A 22,626-nucleotide genomic window follows, 5' to 3' on the forward strand; every position below is an offset into this window, starting at 1 on the left:
CAGAAAGAAACCATTCGTAAGTTTTAACCTATGCCTTGTTCTGAGTAGCATGATGAAATCTCACACCGTCCTGCTCCACTCTGCCTACGATGTGAATCATCTTTTTGTCCAGCATCTCCAGACTTACAGGCTACCCACTCATTAGTCACTTAGTATCCATCTTAATTATCAGATGGACTGCTGCAATACTGCAGTGCTTGTGTTTAAGAAACACTTATTTTACTTACTAATGGTCCCAAAGCACAACAGTGATGCTGACAACTGGAAGATACCAAAGAGAAGCTGTAAAGTGCTTCCTTGAAGTGAAAAGGGGAAAGTTCTCAATAAGAAAAAAAATTGTATGCTGAGGTTGCTAAGATCTAGGACAAAAATGAATTTTCTATCTGCAAAATTAAGAAGGTAAAAGAAATTTGTTAGCTAATTTGCTTAGAGAGACTACTTGCACATAACTTTACTATAATAGTTAAAATTGTTCTATTTTATTATTGTTGTTGTTGTTAATCCCTTACCTAATTTATAAATTAAAGTATTTCATCGGTATGTACATACGGGAAAAACATAGTACACAGTGTTCAGTATCTGTGGTTTCAGTTACCCACTGGGAGTCTTGGAACATAACCACCGTGGACAAGGGGAAATGCTGTTTACTAACCCTTACCCTAGGAAGTTGTTTTTTAAAGTAGTTGACAAATCCCTTTAGTACTCCAAATAATTTACCCTTGAACTTATTACTTTGGTAAATTGAGGTTTCTATACATCATTCTTTTCCCTTTAAAATGAATGCCTGTCCATTACTAACTTTAGTCTTCACATTTTCAAAATACTTCATAAGCTGACATGCCCTTACTTTAAATAGACTTCAAGAACTGTTTTTTAATATGGAAAATAAAACAAGACAAAACACCAATCAAACACTACAGGGGCCAAAGTTCTGCCACCCCAAAATGTACCTTTCGGGATACTGATTTGAAGCTGGTTATTAAGAAACAAAGACTCAAAAAACCTTTGATCCTCCCCCTTTCCTATCTAAGGGAAGTCAGATGGGAAGTCCTGCTTCAGGAAGGGAATCCTAACATACTCACTTCAAAACTTTCACCTTAGCCTAGTAGGTTAAATACGACAGGAAAGATCCGTGCAAAAAAAACCAAAACCTGTTCTGCTGAATTCTCCCCTCAGTTCCACTGTTCTTGGGTTGCCTTGCATGAATTTGTTGTTCACGTATTCCACTCTTTCTCGGCTACCTATGAATTGCCTATTTCCCCTCGAATTCCCAAACCCGTGCCCCCACCCCTTCCTCTTTGTCTAAAATGGCATATAAACCTCAACTGCTGAACGCCTCTTTGGGTCTCATTATGACAACCCCAAACGTACATTTGTATAATAAACTTTGAACATTTTGTCCAGTTAATCTCTGTTAATTTGATTAGCCCAACTAGAAGAATTTAGAAGGTATGAGAAAAAATTTTTGATGGCCCCCATGATATTTTCCTGTCTTATTTATGTCAGAACAGAAAGTAATCTGTATAACTTCAAATCTCTCTGTATAGAGCAGTACTTTCTATTAGCATGAAACTAAAGTATATTATATGAATTATATGAGTTATATTATATGAACCTCTAACTAAAAAGTACCTATCCTAAAGATGGTAACAGAACTAAAGATTCCACAGTATCTGAAACAATGTACTCTTTTACATCACTTCAGATTCACTGATGATGGAACACACTTTTATTTGAAAAGTCATAAAAGGAGATAACACAAAGGACCAATTAATTTTGTTTGCCCAGAATGCCTCATTGTTTCTGACCACATGTTCTTGGGGCTGCTACTGATAATACTCCACTTCCTGACTAATGGGGTGGGCACACAGGAAGCCAAACTCTGCTCTCTTCAAAATATTCAGGATAGACTAGCGGATGATCACTATGACTGTGTTCAGCTGCAGGAAGATGTTAATCTGGTACATCCCTCACCATGTGAAAGAAGCCAGTTTGTAGGAGACTTAAAGCATGTGTCAAAAAATGCAGGACAAAGGACAAAACCTTGCAGTGCTCGTTATCCTTGTTCTAGTAATTCCTAAACCCCTGCTACATTCCTGCTCTTCTTGCTCTATTAGGAGAATAAATTTCCCTTTTTGTTTCTCCTTGTTTAAATCAGATGTTTGTGCCTTGCACCAAGAGGTCCCTAATACTAAAAGATACATCTAAAGTAAAAACATCAACAGCCATGAGAATGGAATATACAAGGTATGTTCAGAAAAAGTCCAACCGCTGTTAATAGAACAAGAACGGTTTGCACGGCATTGATGTAAACCTGGCAGCCAAGGAGAGCGGACTGGGATGAGCATGTGTGAACAATGACTTCACTTTAGTAGTGGGGGTGGGGGGTGGTGTGGTAGACCCTGCTGAGTGAGCATGTGTACTATGTGGTGTCGCATTCAATATAACTGAGCAAGTAGAGTAATGAGTCTGCAAGAAATTTTGTATTAAGCTTGAACATTCCTTTGCAGAAACTATTCGAATGATTCAGAAGCCCACAGCTATGAGCAACTGGTGATTGACAGCTTCATCACAACAACACACCTGCTCATGCATCATGTCTTGTGCAGAGATTTCTAGCATAACATCAAATCACCCAAGTGACTCAGCCCCTCTGTAGCCCAGATTTGGTGCCCTGCAACTTCTAGCTTTTCCCATAACTAAAATCACCTTTGAGCCTGCGAACCAAAAGATCGTGGTCCAATTCCCTGTCAGGGCACATGCCTGGGTTGCAGGCCAGTTCCCAGCAGGGGATACACCAGAAGCAACAAATACATTGGTATTTCTCTCGTTCTCTCCTTCCTTTCCCTTCTAAAGATAAATAAATAAAATTTAAAAAATAGTTTTTAAAAAATCGCCTTTGAAAGGGAAGACATTTCTGACCATCGATGAGATTCAAGAAAATACAATGGGGCAGCTGATGGTGATTGGGAGAACTGTGTGAGGTCCCAAGATGCCTACCTTAAAGGGGACTGAAGGGTCATTGTCCTATGTACAATGTATCTTGTATCAATGTATCTTGTATCTTCTTCAATAAATGCCTCTATTTTTCATAGGACATGGCTGGATACTTTCTGGACAGACCTCGTAGATCCCTATCTAGTAGAATGATAATGTCATAATGAGAAGGATCAATCATGCATGTAACACTGGAGGAACAATATCTTACTGAGAAAATACCAAGATTGGCAGCTTCCTTGAATACTGAGAATAATATCCCAATGTGCATATTATAAACAAAGGCACACATTCTGTAATTTTCAAATTTCATTTCTCATAATTTATCTAATTTTGGCACATAATCATGCAATTACGGCAATAAATAACCTACAAAGGTCATCTAAGTCTATGATACCAGCAGTTCTTTCAGAGCAGAAAGACAACATGTAAGAATGGAATTAGTTTTCTTGCACAGCACGAGGACTGCTCACAGGATTAGGAGCATCTCCCACTCTAAGTCACTAATCTGAACGCAGACTCAGGCCAACAATAATTGAAAATGTGTGAAAAGAATTCTGACACTGCAATAACACAGACAATGTTTAAAGGATAAAAGAACAATTAAATTCAGGAATTATGGTTCAGTTCAAAAACTGATGTTATAAAAAACCATAATAGTAAGCCTATTTTATGATAAATTTTACCCTTAGTTGGAAATGTATGTAAACTCTTCTTGGATATGGCATGAGGTGAGGAACACACTTTCTTAAACTAAATTCTACACACATGTAGAGCAAAAAAGGTTTGAATACTCACAAATGATTAATCTTGAAATCACATGCAAAAAAAAAAAAGACTACTTCCTTACTTGTAAAGCATCAATGCTTAATGAAATTTAATTGGATAATATGTCATTTTCTACAGCTTGATTCTGCTGTCTCTATCTTTTTATCTGGAATGACTCGGCAAAAGATGGCCTGGTCATAAGTTAGTTTTGTTTGGATTACACGATTTGTACTGCATGATGACTTAACACTTTCTACAGTCAATCATAACATTCATCTGAAGATGTCCGCAGACCCTTCTTACTATTTATGGCACATCACCCTCTTTCACAATTAATATTACCATCAAAGGAGTGGCAGTGTTAAAGTAAGAAAATGACAAGGAGTATGAATAAGTAAGAAATGAAAGATTTACTAGGGATGGAGCATGACAGTATGATAAAATGATTCCATAATTCAAACCAATAGGAAAACTGATAAAAGCATAATAGAGGCTATGATGGTAGATAGCAATATAAAAATATTATTTTCATAATAAAAAGAGTTCGAGAATAAGAGCATTATATTCCAATGTGTCAATCACTCTTTAATAGTTATTTCTAAATCACCACTGATTAAGACTGAAATTTCTTTGTAGCTACTTCATGCATGTTTGGGGAAAAAATCCAAGTTAAAACAAGTTTACAGAAGGGGAGATATAAATTAATTATGGCGTCAAGAGAACTGGAAGCCATTTAGACAAAAATCATTAACTCAACTAAGACTGAGTGTTTCCTATGTGTTAGACCACAGATGATGCAAGAAGGAACAAATCAGGCAAATATTCCTAACTTCCTAACCTCATGATGCTTACATTCTTTTAAAAATATATATTTTCAAATTTATTTATTTTAATAAATAAATTTATTAAAGGAGAAGGGAGGGAAAGAGAAGGAGAAAGAGAGAGAAACATCAGTGTGTGGTTGCCTCCTGTGCACCCCTCACTGAGGACCTGGCCCATACCCAGGGCATGTGCTCTGACAAGGAATCAAACTGGTGATCCTTTGGTTTGCAGTCCAGCACTCAATCCACTGAGCCACAACAGCCAGGGCAACTGATGCTTACACTCTAATGGCTATTAAGAACAGCCATCTTAAATAAATCCTTTTTTAAAAAAAGGAGGGGTGGGGGGCTACAGTCCAAAGCCCTGCAGTGCCTCCCACTTCCCAGGGACACAGCCACTCGGCATCAGCGCAGGCTGCAACTCACACCTGCTGGGCCTACTCCAGAGAGCTCTCGATAAATGACTGCATCAATGAGGGGGGAAAACCTTTAATGAAAAACCTAAATAATAAGGAAAACGTATCTGAGTGTCTACTTACTGGATTATAGAACTGTCAACCAAGACGGAAGGAATTTAATTGAAACAGAGACTGAACCAAATTTTAGAAAATACTTATGCTAAAGGCACTCTGCATTAGACTCTAAAGATGCACTTAATGAGCTAATAGATACTCTATCTTCTCTAATATCTGAAATTACGGGAATACTTTTACTCAGAGGCCTATTTAATATGAACTAGTGGTTAGTTCATATCCTAGCACAGACACAAAAAAATTCTCAACATAATACCATCATCTCAATTTGCATTTTTTGCCTGACTCCAAAGGAAGGCTCACAACTGCATTAGCTAATAGACTTAACTACGTTACTATCCCTGGTAGGTAAAGGAAAACGGCTAAGGTGCTAGGAATTTGCACAGAAAAGGCAGTATTAAGGTAACATGCTTCCAACAGTGTGTTTGTCACAAGGAATCTAACACCAGCTCTCTCAAATGGCTAAACATCTACTTCACATGTTTCTAGGCTATTAGGCAGTTTAAAATAATAAATAGAGTAATTTTATGTTGAATTGAAAATTCATGTCAGACTTCAAAGTTGAAAACAGAAATGGTAAAAGAGAAAGTTGATAGATTTGAAAACTTATCAAAGAAATTACCACATGATTATGAAAAAGGTCTTTCAATTCTACAAAGGCCTGCTTTCATTTCAAATCATCATCATAATGACTTCTTCACTATATTTAAAACAGTTAAGAAGATAAAAATTAAGAGAAGGACTAGACACTTACACCACTGGGAAGGAACTGAGCATACTTTACATGAGGTGAATCAATATCCTTTCTAGAGATGACCGGCGTTATTTACCATTCTGTGGAATAAAGACAGAAAATTCAGAAATTTTGTATTTGTTAATCAAGTATTAGGTAACAAATTTAATTATACAACTCAAGGATATTAACATTTTAACATCAGTTAATTATATCTTTAAAATTATGTTCTAACTTTAAAATGAAACTGGTTTGAAGCAAAATTTTAAAAACAAGGCCCTGGCTGGCGTAGCTCAGTGGATTGAGCGCGGGCCTGCGAACCAGAGTATCGCAGTTCGATTCCCAGTCAGGGCATATGCCTGGGTTGCAGGCCAGTTCCCAGCAGGGGACTCAAGAGAGGCAACCACACATTGACGTTTCTCTCCCACTCTTTCTCCTTCCCTTCCCCTCTCTCTAAAAATAAATAAATAAAATATTTAAAAAAAATTTAAAAACAGAAAAATACTAGTGATAGTTTTAGAGACTATTCACTTGGAAAAAGGAATGAAAACCACCCCCCTGAATGTTAATCTGTTATCAGACACTACCCAAAGCAGAGAAAGAGCTTTAAACATGCAATGGAATATATGTGTATATATGACATTCAAGATAACTCTTTGATAAGAACATTAGTGCATTTATGTAGAATTCTACAAACAAAAATACACCACAGCATGATTGCAGCTAAACGCCTTAACTGTGTGGTAAATTCTAGGGTCTCGTTCCAAGTATATTTCTTATTCCCCTGCTAGCCAAATTTTGAGTGACTTAAATTTCTCTAGCCAAATCTTGAGTAACTTACTTTCTCTAAGTCTCAATTTCCTCATCAGTCAAAACAGGAATAGCAGATAACTACTTCAACAAGCTACAAGAAGTTAAATCATTTCTTAAAATGGTAACGATAAAGCACTTCACAAACTATCAAGTATCAGGGGCTGTTACCACCCATTTTAAAGATGAAGAATAGCAATACTGTAGATTACTGAGCACAGTATACATTAATAATGGAGGAACTGAAGTTAGTACTTTCGTTTTCTGATTGTATTCTCCTGCTTTATTTGCCACTCAGACATTCTGACCCCTTTCAATTTAGAAATAGAGGTTAACAAAAAATGAAATCTAGTATTCATGGTTTAGGAGCTAAAGATCCTGTGTCACTGACTGAACTTATTAGCAGTTTCAAACCACAATCTACACAGGCAAACATTTCCATTAACTTGAAGTTAAGATTATAAATTAGATGAAAGTTTAAAATGTTCATGTCAAAACCCTCCCGTGTTAAAGTACACATTCGGCACTGAATTATACTAAGCAAGACCAAAGTGTCTAACAGTGGCTAATGCATATATGCAAAATATACAGGGCACAGTCAGAAACCTTTCACATTTGCATATCTTAAATTGTAGCTTTAATGAACTTCCTGTAGTAGTTAATTTTCTTGCTGACCTGAGAAATATCTATCCTAAAAAAGTAGATACAGTTTCTTGCTTTGGCCAGTGTGGCTCAGTTGGTTGGAGCATTGTCCCATGGACTGAAGGTTGAGGGTTTGATCCCCAGCAGGGCCACGTAGGAGAGGGTGGCTAATCAATGGTTTTCTTTCTCTCTCTCACCATTCCCTTTCCTCTCTTGCTAAAAGCAATGAAAATAAATGTCCTTGGGTGAGAATTTAAAAAAAAAAAAAGATATAAAGTACAAAGAAAATGTACTCTACTGAAAATGTTGCTGATTGCATTTCCAAGACAAAATAGCAACACCAAGCCACAAAGCTGATTACTGGTCAATACACATTTTTCACTTTTGTTCAAATCCAGTTAAAATATATTAAGTGGCTACATACCCTGGCACTGGCACAAGGTCATGAGTAAGATATGATACCAACAGTGTAGGAGCTTATTAAACTGTGGGGGAGTGTCAAATAAAAATTAGACACACACACCTCTAATAAAAGGCATAATGTGAATACTCTAAAAATACAAAGTTTCTGAGTAACAATTTAGAAGAATTTAGGTTACAAAGAAGTGGGAAAACTTCTTAGAGTGAAATCTCAGCTATTATCTGAAGATTAGAGTAAGACTTCCACCAAACCAAGGTGTGAAGGGAGGTGACAATCACTGCAAGAAAAATTCCAGAGAGAAGGAACAGTTAAAGAAGATTAGGAGGTATGTTTACGAAACAGAGCAGAACCATACACATCTATCTAATTGTATGAGCACGGAGAGAAAACAGGTAGTCAAAAGGTAATAAGGTTGGGTTGAAGGACGGGTATGTATAAGGATTATAGGTAAAGAAGGATAAGTCCATACAGTTCTGCAATAAAATTATAAAAGTTCCTACTATCAGAAATGGACTCAATCATCAAATGATTAGTTGAGGGCTGTCAAAATCCTACACAAAGTCAGGTTGAGCAATGAAGAAATGCCTACTAGGAGCATTGTTGACCCTTGAAGAAAAATATAACCCAGAAAATTCAGTGGAAACAAGGACCTGTAGATGCTGTGTTACCCACGGGTGGTAAGTAGGCTCTTTTTACCCTAGCTTTTCTCTTTAATATAAAAAGTGTAACTGTGCAAGGTAAAAGAAAAGGTGAACTTAAAAGACATACAATAAAAGGTGTCTGCCTACCACTCCGCACTCTTTTTTCTCTTCTACCCAGAGAGCAGACACCATTTCTTCACACATCTTTGTACACATATGAGTGTTAACTTTAGGATAAATTCCCAGCAAAGGAATTGTTAAGGCAAAGAGGATACACAGTAAACTATGACACAGTTTATCAAATTGCCTCCCAAAGAGGCACCGATTTACACTCCCACCTTCAGGAAACGCTTCATTGTGAAGCCAGTATGTCAGTTTCACAATTGAATTTACATTGTGCAGTTGGACATGTATCTGTTTCACTCAATAATGGTAAACACAGAAAGGGCAGAATATTTAAATCAAGTAATAAAGACATAAAAGACAAGGCACAGGCAGCAAGCAAGCCATCACTGCAAACATCAATTACCAAGACCCTTAAACTCAGGTTTTGGTACAAAAAAGAATTCTCAGATGTTTGCAACAGCTATTACAGAGCCCCTTTCAGTGCTCTTTCAGCACCTCACACAGAACCCAGTGTTATCCACTTAAAATATCTATTTAAAAACAAAAGCAAAACATGAGTTAAAATAGAGAGGTACATAAGCCTCATGATCCTGTAAGTTGATGTTATTAGTACTTTCAATTTACAGGTGAGAAGGCAAATCTTCTTCTAGATTAGACATATATCAGAAACACACATACAAATATATAAATAAACCTAATACATGGCCGTTAAAAAAACTCCACCATAACAAATAAAAAATGAACATCTCCACCCCTTACCTCTGAATCCTTCTGCCCACAGATAACACTACAAGGCTTCTTGTGAATCCTTACAAAGAAAAGAAATAAATATACATAGACCTGAGGCTTTTAGAAATTTTTTATGAAAATTTGCAAACATGTACAAGGGCAGAAAGAACGGAGTAAAAATTGTATCCATCATCCAGCCTGAATAATTAACAACTCCCTTCCCTGCTCCCCTGGTTATTTTCAAGCAAATTCTGGATATCTTATCATCTGGATACACACAATTACTAGAAAGCTTTAATAGCTGGTTTCCAAATCCGGGGTAGATTAGACATAAAAATTTAGAAAATGGTTGGGAAATGCACAAAAAGGATTACAGGAAAAAAGTGATAGCTACTTAAAAAGGAAAATACAAATGAAAATAACTATTTAATTGTAAATGCAGGGTGGGGCAAAAGCAGGTCCACAAGAAACACAGAGTTCATTCTTGGGTTAGCTATTCACTGATCACTGTGTCACTTTCCACAAGGACAGCGGTGAACTGTACCTTGGCCCCGCCCTGTGCCTGAGCACAACACTGACACATCTATCACAAAGAGGGATGCTTAGGGTCTTTGTTTCAAAAGGGCAGTAAATTATGTGAGTGATACACTTGTTTTTAAAACTTGAAATGGTTAAAAGGAAAGTTCACATTTTAGGTAGTTAATCAGAAGTTGTTTCACTTAATGTCAAACACAGTTTCCCTTGAACAATGCCAGATAAATGAGGCCTCACCAGAGTTAGCTGTGACTTGGGAAGCACATGGACAATTGTGAAAAAAACAAAACCACAGATATTAGGAATTAAAAACTCTGATTAAAATACTAATCTCTAAAATAATGCCTCTAGATAGCTTAAAACTGTAAGTAACAACCACTAATACTATTAAAGAATACTTCCCTGGGCCACTCACTGGGCAAGTGCTTTAGATATACAAACTCATTTAATTTCATAATCCCCTGTGGTAGGTAATTAAGACAAGACACTACTTGCCCAAGGTCAATCAGCTAATGAACTTCCTCACTAAAACTGTAGCTGAAGTACTTATGTTAGGTTTCATCTTTCTTCAAAATACAAGATTAGGTACACCATTTATTTTCATTCTCTGGAGCAAATGTTTAATTATGATAGGTACTGTGCAACAAATTGAGCAACAGACACATCGTATTTTGCCATGTATAACATGTTCCCATCTATAATTGCACCCATGTTTTTGGCCCAAACTCTCAGGCAAAAAAAATTCTTTGTTTTAATTTTTTAATTCAATTATTTATTTATATTTAGAAACAAAACCAATTATCATATCCCAGGGTATTATTTTGCATATAGATATCATTATTGCTTTCTAGAGTTATACTTTTGACACAGAAACATAAAAGAATTAAAAACATTTATATACACACAGACTTAGTAATACCCATGTATAATCCTTATTTTTCCCTCAAAAATTTGGGTAAAAAAGTATGCATTATACATGGCAAAATACAGTACTTCTATCTGATGATTTTTTAGAAAAATATCTTATGATGTTTACGTTAAGTTTTATTCATTATGAATCACAATTCAAGGTTAAGTATGTTACATTCCATGGAGATTTCTATTGAAAAAGCTTCATTACATATACTACTTGTCAAATTTCTAAAGACCTACTGATACTTGTATAACTATATTTCCAGTGATAGGAAAGTTTAATGGAGAGTATTACTGATAAAGATCTTCCTGTTATAATTCTAAATCTTTTTTTGTAACTTCAACCTACTCATCTGGATGAATAAATAAAGACTAAACTCTTCCACAAGGCAGCCTTTTAAATATCTGCATAATCTTGGCAAACAGTCTCCATGCTAAATACTACCAGTCCTTCTTCTAGTCTGACATGGTTTCATTTGTCATCGTCCTTTCTTCTCCTAAAAAGTGGCTCCCAAAATTCAACGCAAGACTCCTACAGAGAGCATAACCGCGGCAGGCCACAGGGAACTATTAGTTCTCCAGTCCTGGACCTGAAATTACATACTACTTTCTCCCACCACCAAGTCATTTTTTTGTGTGTTAAATCTTCAGACAAAAAGTCTTGCATATTGATTCAAGCAGCAGTAACTAAACATCTATGATGCAACTGAACCAGGCTTTCCTTTCCCAGGGTCCCCTTCCCTAAACTCAGCTTTAAAAAAGAAAAGAAAACCAGCAAAATAGCTTCATTTTGCCTTTTATTCTAAGTAAGCATTACTAGTTGACATGTTTATGTTACGTGTCTATGTGTTACAATCTGTGCCATTATTGTCTGTTATCTGTACCAGCTCTTAAAGTAGTATCTGGAACGTAAAAGGCACTATTTTTGTTATTAGTTGAACTAACTCAGAAATAGATAGAAAAACGGAGAATACTGATATTCTTTATGGCTTTTGGAAAGGAGTCTCTAGACTACTGTACTTCACTGCTAGATGAATTTGAAGCTTTATTAATGAACACAATCAATCAGAAGAGCCATATGACTGCCACACGCTCTCCAGAATTTACTATGATAGTCTAATACAGGAATTCTAGGTTTTGATTAAGAGATGTGGTGGTTTTTGACATTACCCTCAATGTGTTCCCTACTTTTTGGCATTCTAAAATATTTATATAACGTGAAAATGAAAGTACACATTTCTCTGTTAATAACAGGCTGCTGGTAAACTTTATTGACTATTTTGCGAAATGTTAGAGAAGACTTACCCGTATGTCAGAGGCTGAGTCACCATCTCTGCCTCTGTGGGTGGCCTCAAATATACTTAACACCAATCATTAGCACTTTTATACCTTAAGTAGTCATTTTAGAGACCACTTCCCTTGTAGCTTCATTATTTCTGAAGCAGTTGTTCTTGTATACACTGTGACTTGATTTCAGATTTTCTGATTCATTTAAGTTAAAAACATATCTATGGATCAGCGGCTGTTTATACTACAGTATTTAATTAGCATCCCCTACTATTAAAGTCTCAGGATGTTCTATTCCCATGAGGTAGTTATGGTTAAATTACACATGATCCTACTCCATTTTTAAGGAATTACGGTGCAAATACATCACAGCAAACAGTATGTTCTCTCCATGTCAGCTTCAGTCAGTTATTCCCAAACTGTGCTGTACATCAGAATCACATGGGTATCTTTTAAAAGCACAGAATCCCTAGCCAATTCTGGACCTACTGAATCCAAATAACTGGAGGTGGAAGTCAAAAAAATATTTTTAAACAGCTCCTGAGGTAATTCTACTTGGAAATCACTGGTTTAGAGGACAAAAAAGAACCTGAGTAATGCAACCCCACATCTCTTGTGTAAATACAATGTCTAGGCATAAAGACAATTTTGAGCATACCATCACCCAAAATAACCCGTATTTCTTCCCATATCAACTTCCCAACCTAAATAAACTTGACTACTTGTAACTGAAGGCAAACTTGATAGCAAAGCCACTCGTAAGTATTCCCAAACTAGTTTCTCTAACCCTCTACTTCTCATCCTACATAGTAAGTACTTGCCCTAGCCAAGGAGATGTCTCAGCCCTTTAGAAATGCAACACCTTCTTTCCCCTTTCCTTTCTACCAGTCTCCATGACTCATATTAATAAGACAGTAAATCCCCCTCTACAAACTCTATGTTAGTAGAGTATCATAAATATATTTGCTATATTATGACAATTCATACACAAATCTTTCTCTCCTAAAATGTAAGCTTTTTAAGAGCAAGGTTTGTTTCTTATCAATTGTAGTTCCAGCTCCTACCAATGTGCTAGCAACACTGTAAGCAGTAAATAAATTTTTGCTTACTGAAGAAATAAAAGAAAACGCCTATTTTCAAGTCTCAATCAACTACGATAATCTCTATGGTTCTGATCCTAAACACCAAAAGATTAACACCAAATATTCTATGTTAGTACATTTTAAAATAATGCAATTAAAACATTTGGTATAAAAATTTATTAAGTATCTGTTATAAGCTAAATGCTATGCAAGTGCTAAGGGGGAAAAAAAAACTTTGCTCCTGATAGTTGGGTGGTAACATGAGTGAGTGTTCCCAGGACTAAGGAGATATCCTATCATTAGTTTACAGTCTATATCACAAAGCTCCTGGAGCCAAGTTCTGTTAGAACTTTTGATGCCTCTCAGGTAGGTAAAATTACTAGACTGAGCATTCACAAGTTCAGCATCTCCATGTTGCTTAACCTATGACAGTTTTCTGAAGTTCACTACAACAGGAAAACTTAAAATCTGAATGGCAATCTCCTACCACCTTTATAAATAATTTTATAAGTCTATGTGACTATCATTGAAAAAAAAAGGAGTATCCCTTAAACTAAAACACACACACACACAAAAACTATTCCTATTGGCTGGCATTCCTAGAATGTTTTGATGTAAAACTTGAACAATTTATTCACAGAACCAGTTCAGATGTCCTGATCTATTGTTCATTCAGGTGGCTTCTGAAGCCTCCACTCTCTTCTGCAGGTAGAATATATAATACATTGATAAACAATTACCAGGGCAAAACTTGTGCTTCTGCGTTTCTGGAAGATCCATTATCTTGCTCATCATTTTGCATTTCCCCTCGTGCAGCAGTTTCCCAATGTTAATAAATGAAATAATTATAGAATTAGAGAAAGATTTCATTAAGCTAGATTAAGGTGAATCATAAAATCTTATATTGAGCTTGAATTGATGTTAACAATGTTTTCTAATCACCTCAGCTTACAGATGAAAAAAAAATCTGATAGTAGGAGCCAGAAACCCTGAATCCCAGGTTAGTGCTTACACTAACTCACCTATGAATAAAGGCACAAATTCCAGTCAATCATTCAGAAACTTGGGACCAATTAAATGCATGTCATTTAAAGGTTTTATTAAAAGTTCAGAGAATTTATAAATGGCAAAAAGAAGCTATCCATATTTGAATCTAGCAAGTATTTCCTGAAGAGGAGGAATTTAATATACTGTGAGAAATACCATATTTTTATGTATATTTTATTAATTATGCTATTACAGTGGTTCCTTTTTTCTCTCCTTTATCACCCTCTGTCTCACAACCCCTCCCTCCAGCATTCCCCCATTTAGTTCAAGTCCATGGGACGTACATATAAGTTCTTTGACTTCTCCATTTTCTATACTATTCTTAACCTCCCCCTGTTTATTTTGTACCTACCATTTATGCTTCTTATTGCCTGTACTTTCTCCCCCTTTCTTTCCCCTCCTCCTGCCCACTGATAACCTTCCATGTGGTCTCTATTTCTCTGATTCTGTTCCTGTTCTAGTTGTTTGCTTAGTTTGTTTTTGGCTTTTAGGTTCAGTTCTTGGTAGTTGTTTGTTGTGATTTTACTATTCATAGTTTTGATCTTCTTCTTTTTCTTACATAAATCCCTTTAACATTTCATATAATAAGGGATTGGTGATGATGAACTCCTTTAACTTGACCTTACCTGGAAAGAGCTCTATCTGTCCTTCCATTCTAAATGACAGCTTTGCTGGATAGAGCAACCTTGGATGTAGGTCCTTGCCTTTCATGACTTTGAATACTTCTTTCCAGCCCCTTCTTGCCTGTAAGGTCTCTTTTGAAAAATCAGCTGATAGTTTAATGGGAATCCTTTGTAGGTAACTGTGTCATTTTCTCTTTCTGCTTTTAGGATTCTCTCCTTATCTTTAATCTTGGGTGGTTTAATTATGATGTGTCTTGGTGTGTACCTCCTTGGGTCCAACTTCTTTGGGACTCTTTGAGCTTCCTGGCCTTGCACATCTATTTCCTTCACCAGAATAGGGACGTTTTCCTTCACTATTTTTTCAAATAATTTTTCAATTTCTTGTTCTTCCTCTTCTCTTTCTGGCACCTCTATGATTCAAATGTTGGAACATTTAAGTTGTCCTGGAGGTTCCTAAGCCTCTTCTCATTTTTTTGAATTCTTGTTTCTAAATTCTGTTCCAGTTGAATGTTTATTTCTTCCTTTTGTTCCACATCATTGATTTTAGTCCTGGTTTCCTTCCCTTCACCACTGGTTCCCCATATATTTTGCATTATTTCAATTTGTACAGCTTTCACTTCTTCCTCTATTTTGCATCTATTCTCAATCACTTCTGTGAGCATCCTGATTACCAGTGTTTTGAACGCTGCATCTGACTGGCTGGCTTTTATAGCTATCTCCCTATAGCTTAGTTGTTTTTCTGGAGTTTTGATCTGTTCTTTTATCTGAGCAATATTTCTTGGTTTTGGCACACTTGTTACATTGTAAGGGGCAAAGCTTTAGGTACTGGTCAGGGTCCAGCAACCTACTTGGGCTGTAGGTGGGAGAGGGGTCAGACAGGACAATGCCACCTGTTCAGCTCTCACATCATTATCAGTCACTTCCCCCACTATCCACAAGTGAACTGGGTCCTTCTGGTGCTGATTCCTGGGTGGGTGGGTTTATGTATGTTCTACGAGCCCATGGGTCCCTCCAATGGACTCTCCTGTGAGGCTGGGAGTTTCTCCTGCTACTGCCTCCCGCCCCCACAGGATTTTACAGCCAGGTTTTGAGGCTTTATTTCCCCACACTGAAACTCGGGGTTGTGCAGCCTATTGTGCTCCCCAGTTGTTGCTCCTGGTTTATCCACATGCAAATGTGTTTCGACCTGGTCTGCCAGCTGCTGCCTTACCATGCGTCCTTTCACCCCAGCTGCCTGTCTCCATTCTCCTATCAGTCTGAATGAATGTTTCTTCTTTAACTCCTTGGTTGTAGGACTTCCGTACAGTTCAATTTCCTGGCAGTTCTGGTTGTTTTTTGTTTTTATATTTGTTATTATCCTTCTTTTGGTTGTGTGAGAAAGCAAAGCACATCTACCTATGCCTTCATCTTGGCCAGAAGTTGAGAAATACCATATTAAGTAGAACTACACAATGAGATTATTGTTTGGTATCCACTTTCTTTATAGGCACATCTTTTTATGACTCAATTCTGCATGATCTTATATTTATTCATTTATGCTTTCAACAAATATTCACTGGCACCTGTTACATGCTAGGCACTGGCAAATACGCAATGAACAAAACAAAATCCCTGATCATATAAAGCTTACATTCTTGTGATAAAAGTCAGGCATTTTTTAAAAAAAAGTCAAACATACAGTATTCAGATCATAATAGGTACAGCAGAAAAAAATAAAGCTGAGAAAGAGTTTAAGGATTGTGGGTCATGAGGTTACAATTTTAAATAAACAGGGTGCTCAGAGAAAGCCCCGGCGAGGGAATTAAATTAGAGTAAAGACCTGAATGAAGTTAGGAAGCAAGCCACCTAGATAGGGAATGGAGCATTCAAGATCAGGATCTTGAAGCAAAAATTGTCTATCATGTTGAAGGAATAGCACCTAGAACAACATGGCCAGAGTTGCATGAACAAATGGTAACATATTATTAGAACATGAAATCAGAGAAGTGAGAGCTACTGGGAGAATCACGTCAGAGAGGAACCTCCAGTTGAAAATTTCTACTAAAAGTACTAAACACTATCTTTGCGTATTTGCTATAAGAATTAAATCAAGAGTCTTACTACCAATGTCCCAATTTAATAGGAAATTTAGCTTGAACTGCTAATGGTAGAATTTATGACATCAACAGGTTAGTAGAGATGTTATTTTTGGACATTCCCAGCATCCATTAAATTGTACTTCAGAAAACATTATCAACTACTCTTAAGACTAGCTCTGAAGCACCATCTTATCAATTTACTAGAAGGTAAGTGCTGAAACAAAGATAAGATGGCAGAGGATGAGGAAATTCATATGCTTTCCATTGAAAGCATAAGAAAGAGAAGAGGAGAAGTGTTTTACCTACCATATCTCAGGAGGATATGCTAATATATAATTCAAAATAAGGAGGAAGCCAATCAGATCATGTTCTACAACTAAAAGTTGAAGTCAAATTCCAGGGAGCCAACTCATGCTTTACCCCAATACTTGTAATACTGTAAGCATCCCAAGGACAATAGTTTCTTTTATTTGCACATTCCCCACAGTCTCTTACAGTTATTTTAGGACCTCACATTTTGTACTGCCTGACTGAACAGACAAAAAGTATCTGCAGTCATGAGAAAAGGCTCTCCTGAGCTCTCTTAACCAAAGTTGGGGAACACACAGCTTTCTCACACTCCTGTCTTTAAAACCTGGAACTACAGACAGCCACCACACTTTTCTCTATTTCTCTCGTTCCTCTATACATCCCATGACCTTCCCACTCCAAGTAAGGTCATACATTGTACTCCAAAATCACAATGGCTTACCTCAATTTTATCTGCTAAAGTCTCCACGTATTTCAGATCCCTTACTCTAAATTATTTTTGTTCGATTATCTCCTGACAAGCTCATGAGTTCTCAAACTATAGTGACAATTATGAAGTATAATGTACCATACATACAGTATTAGTATTTTAAATTATTTAAATTTAAAATTTAAATAATTTTAAATTATTTATTGTATGTTACCAAATACAACTAGCTATCAAAAGCATCCTCTGTACTACAGATTGATATCTAATTATAGGTAACAAGACTTCTTTAATCTTTGGAATAATTTTCGGATTCAAATCTATTTCAATTTTTTTATATTATGTCTAACCAGCATGAAAAATATGCTAAATCTGTATATCAGACTCTTTATTACTTCTTTTGTATGAGTTAATATATGAGTAAAAGTAAAGATTTAAATACCTACCAAGCTCATTCAGGTTAAAGATAATCCTTATAAAAGGCAGAGAATGATTCAGTCTTAAAATTCTAAGTTTATACATCATGCCATATCCCCAAATACTAAATGTTAGATAACTTCAACATATAAATAATAGGGTGTCTTTTTAAACTAAAATTTATAGCTGGAAAAATGCACTCTTCATTTGGTGAACTAAAACAAAACACAAGTATATACTAAACCAAGAAGCATCGATCACATTCCTTGGCAGGTTCTTTCCAGTGTGACCTTCTCTATTTTACTTAGACCTTCTCCTTCTGCTGCTTTATTAAGCCATGATTCCCAACCACCTCACCTGCCTACATTCTTCTTTATGTTACATATAGTTAACCAAATAATCTTTCTAAAATGCAAACTTGGAGTAGGACCACATAATACAAAGAATAAGAGACCTGAAGCAAGACTATTTTGTGTTTGAAAAATCAGGTTCCACCACTTGTTAGCAGTTTTATCTTAAACAAATGTCTTCATCTTGCTAAGGCCTGGTTTCCTCCTCTGAGAATTGTAGATAATATCTATCTCAGGGGGTTAGTAAGAGGACTAAATAAGATAAAGTAAAAAAGCCTCCTTAAAAAAGGCACCCAGAAATGTTTAGCTCCCTTGCCCTTTTGCAAGTTTGAACCAACAATTTTTCAAAAACATACCACATGCTAGGGAAAAACTCATTTAAGGAGAGTATCAGAAAACAATGTAATGGCTGGAATTGAGAATACTGCTTTCTAGGAGGGAAGTTTATCTGGAAAACTAAACTATTACAAGAAAGTATTTTCATGAGTATGCAGAAATCCAGAGCTAGGCAGAGAGCTCTCAGCCAAGAACTTCTTGGACAAGGCTCCCTCCCCACCCCACCCCACCCCCTGTAACTGCAAGGACACACTGTCCCAAGTTTCTTTTCCAAAATTCAGTTTTTATTATAGTGTCTATAACTAACCTTTTAATTACTCTAATTATGAATAAACGACTGTGACTATTTGAGGAAAAGCATCTAAGGCAGTAGTTTCTAACCATGGGAAGGAATTATACTCATCTCCCAGAAGCTATGTGGATTGTGGCGGGGGCAATGTGAGTCTCTGACGAGAGAGAAACGAGGTGATACTGACAACGGTTACTCCTCACCAATGAGAAATTCTGGGAAAAAAGTGGAAGAAGAAAACACGGAGTGGTGGAGATCGACCAGGTAAGAGTTTTTGATCCAATGGGAATCGTCATCAAATGTTTGCAGGCTTTAGAGCAAGCTATTAATTCATTTTCCAATACCTCACAGAATAAAGCACATTCAAAGAATGCTACAAATGAATTCAAACAGAAAAAAAACCTTTCTTGCTAAGCTTTACATTAATACTTACAATATCTATGATCATGTTCCCCTTTCCTCTTCAAACAATGACCAAAATCTAGAAAGAACCCTGGTAGAGATAGAGAAAACATAATGAACATCCATGTTCTTGGTATCTGGCTGTTAAAACTCTAACAGTCTAAAACACAGAAATGCTGGTTGAAGGCATAGGATACAATGACTAAATGAATAGAAATGTAATATTAGAATCTCACTTTTCTATATATAGCTGGAAAACATCAAGGTGAAAGAAATTTCAAACAAAGATTTAAGAAAATGGATAATGATAATATACAGAACTGAGTATTTAAAAATCAGTGGAACATCTGGAGTCAATATCTAGCTGAGCAGATGATGAGGAACTAAAATATGTGGGAGTCAGAGGTAAAGTAGTAGACCACGGAGCTGCCTTTGTAGGTACAATTGGCAGAGAGCATAAAATGAAGGTTTAGAGAGTTGGATCGATCCTGTGGACGTATTTTGCTTGATCTACAAGGTATTTAAAACTCAAGAGACTAAACACAGATATGGAGGCTTTTGTTTTTATTTTAGAAATTGCATCTCTGTCATTGAGTCACCAGAGTTTGTAATCTCTCATGTGCCAGCAACTGGGGAAAGGTGACCTGTACTTCCCCTTTCATGTGAGGAATGCGCCCTCCAGTTCACCTGGCCCTACTACCTCTAGGCACTAGCAACCGCCACTTAATACCCAGCATATACCGTGTTTTGCTCCACGACAGAGAAATCATTCTTTATACCTAGGTCTTCATGAAAAACAAAAACTAAATCCATTTTTTCCTTACTTATACTCATGTCTGCTATGCACTGTGCGAGCAATCAACAAGTAAAATGAGGCAGTGATAAAGCTCGCTTCTTTACTGAAAAGGAGTTTAAAATATAAGATAGACATCGAAAACTAAACTTCCTCAGCATTTAGTAGCTGAAAATGTAACAGGTTCTAAATTATATAACCTTTAACCTAACAATTTTAGTTCTGGGAATCTACTCGAAAGATATATATATTCATACACAAGCAAAATAACATGTCCAATGTTATTCTCTGCAGCAGCGTTTGTAATAGGAAGAGATGAGAAACAGCCTGAACATCCACCATTAAGGGGACTAGACAAATAAGTTACGGTACAACCTAACTGTACAACGCAGCCATAAAAACTGAGAAATCCCTTATGTGCTAACATTAAAAAAAGACCCCGAGTAAAAAGAACAAGGGAGAGCAAAGTATATGTACCAGTTGGGAAAGGGGAGGAAGAGGACAGTGGGGAAGAGTACGTAGTAATCATATGCAGGCTTGTTTATATATGCATAAAGAATTTCTGGATGGATACAGAAGAAACTGGTAATAATGATTCCCCCAGGGAGGGGAACTTGGTAACTGCTGGATATGTTTCTGTATTTTTTGAATTTTGTACCAGATAAATACATATTTAAAATAATTTAAAAAATATATAACAAGTTGGCTGAGCTGATTCCAATCATGATTAAGAATTCTTCAACTGTCAGAACCAGTGAGCCAGTGACCCTTCTCCACAAAGAAAATATTCTACCTTTTAGTTCACAGATAATGGAAACTTCAGCGGGAACCTAAGGAAATTAAGGGGGTGAGCAGGAGAGTGAGATGAAATAAGAACAATGGAATAAATGACATGGTGTCTTTTTCCATCTAGCTCTCTAACCTGGTTTTGAGCCCAAAAGGAGTAAAAGGGTAGATCTAAAAGATAAGAAACCCTTTCAAGAGACTGTGAAACTGTAAGCACAAACTCTGCTGCTTTGGGACTTGCAGACAAAGTGTGGTACAGAGGCAGGGATGAGGGAACCGAAGGGGGAACAGGACTCTAACTCAGCCCTGCACCTCCCGGGTACCCTGAAGACTGGCAGCTTTGAAAGCACTAAAGACAGCATTCCTGGCACGACTTCTATCCCTTGCATAGGACCCAGCAGCAGTGGCAGTGATAATGCACCATACTGGAGTGGCCTGAAGGGAACGGACTTCCAAAGGAGGCTGTAGGAAAAGAATATTCACTTCTTTAAATTTTTTTTTATTTATTTACTTTTGGAGAGAGGAGATGGGAGAGAGAGAGGGAGAGAAACATCAATGTGTGGTTGCCTCTCATACACCCCCACCTGGGGACCTGGACCGCAACCAGGCATTTGCCTTAGACTGGGAATCAAGCCGGTGACCTGGTGACCCTTTGGTTTGCAGGCCAGCACTCAATCCACTGAGCCACACCAGCCAGGGCAGCATATTCACTTCTGTTCCTGAATAAATGTTACATCCCACTGGAGGACTCCCAAAAATACTTAAGGGAACTCTGAAGAGCACTGGGGTTTGTGTGGGTAGGAGGGAACTAAACATTATACTCTATTTCTATGTAGGTGCTGGAGCGTGGAAATAAGTACGCTACAAAAACATGAAAGTACTGCACAGGGGAGTGAAAGAAGAGAAAACAATACTTCGCCAAAACGGCCAAAAGCAAAGTCTCACTGGACCTTTTTTTTTTTTTAAAGTTAGGCAATTGCTCACTGCACAGGATGTAAAAGAGAAAAAAGCATGAGGATGGCTGGAAAGAGGTTACTCAAGGCTCTGCTGGGAACCAACACACTTAGTTATGCAGCGCCCACTTTCCAAAGCGAAATCTTTCAACTGCTTTAAAATGTTTCTTTTCTAAGCCATTGAAAGCAATGAGATCATGTTCTTGATTAAGTGCCAGGTTTTCCCCCTGCAACTCAAACTGCTGAAGTTCAAAAGAAGAAAAATTAGAGGAATGAAAAGAGTGAAGGTAGGCAGAATTGGGAAGAGAAAACATAAGTATATTTTAATAAGCTGGGGAGAAAATTATGGAATGGCAAAATATAGAGGTTTAAAACTTGAGAATATCTTGCTCTGCTCCAAAAATACAAAGAAAGTATTAATTCAATTTATTTAACTGCTGTTTTCCTATCCCATTTTATCCAGAGTTACAGTAACACATACAATTAAATCCTCTCTGCCTCTCAGTCACACAGTGTTAAGTACTGTATTTTGCCATGTATGATGCATACTTTTTGCCCAAATTTTTGAGGGAAGTATAAGGATGCGCGTTATACATGGGCAGTACCTGAATACCTTGTATCTGTCCTTGTGTTTTGTAATTATGTTACATAAAATTTCTTGTACCATAATATGTTCAAAAATGTTAAAATTCCTTTATAATATAAAAACAAGTATCTAAATATATGCAAACAAAAATTTGAATTAAAAAAGTTTTTTTCCTGAAAGTTTGGGCCAAAAAC

The 22,626-nt window shown here is 36.8% G+C and overlaps 1 protein-coding gene across 12 annotated transcripts in view; it reads right to left on the reverse strand.

Moving 5' to 3' along the window:
- HMBOX1 (homeobox containing 1) overlaps nt 1-22,626 on the reverse strand; it is a 173,388-nt gene that overhangs the window by 103,313 nt on the left and 47,449 nt on the right. For 9 of the 12 annotated variants that reach the window (XM_037150456.2, XM_037150450.2, XM_037150455.2 and 6 more), the window contains exons 2-3: nt 19,346-19,405; nt 5,874-5,953 (exon numbers count right to left, since the gene is read on the reverse strand). The exons of 1 other annotated variant lie outside the window; for it this stretch is intronic. In XM_037150456.2, the coding sequence (XP_037006351.1) occupies nt 5,874-5,896 (23 nt within the window). In that variant the 5' untranslated portion in view covers nt 5,897-5,953; nt 19,346-19,405. Of the gene's footprint in view, nt 1-3,000; nt 3,139-5,873; nt 5,954-19,345; nt 19,406-22,626 lie in introns of all 12 variants that reach the window. 2 more of the 12 variants (XM_053658593.1, XM_053658592.1) reach the window with 2 other exon arrangements.

This window comes from Artibeus jamaicensis, unplaced genomic scaffold (genome assembly GCF_021234435.1).
Source record: "Artibeus jamaicensis isolate MK-2021 breed Jamaican fruit bat unplaced genomic scaffold, CSHL_Jam_final scaffold_537, whole genome shotgun sequence".
Classification (NCBI taxonomy): Eukaryota; Metazoa; Chordata; class Mammalia; order Chiroptera; family Phyllostomidae; genus Artibeus; species Artibeus jamaicensis.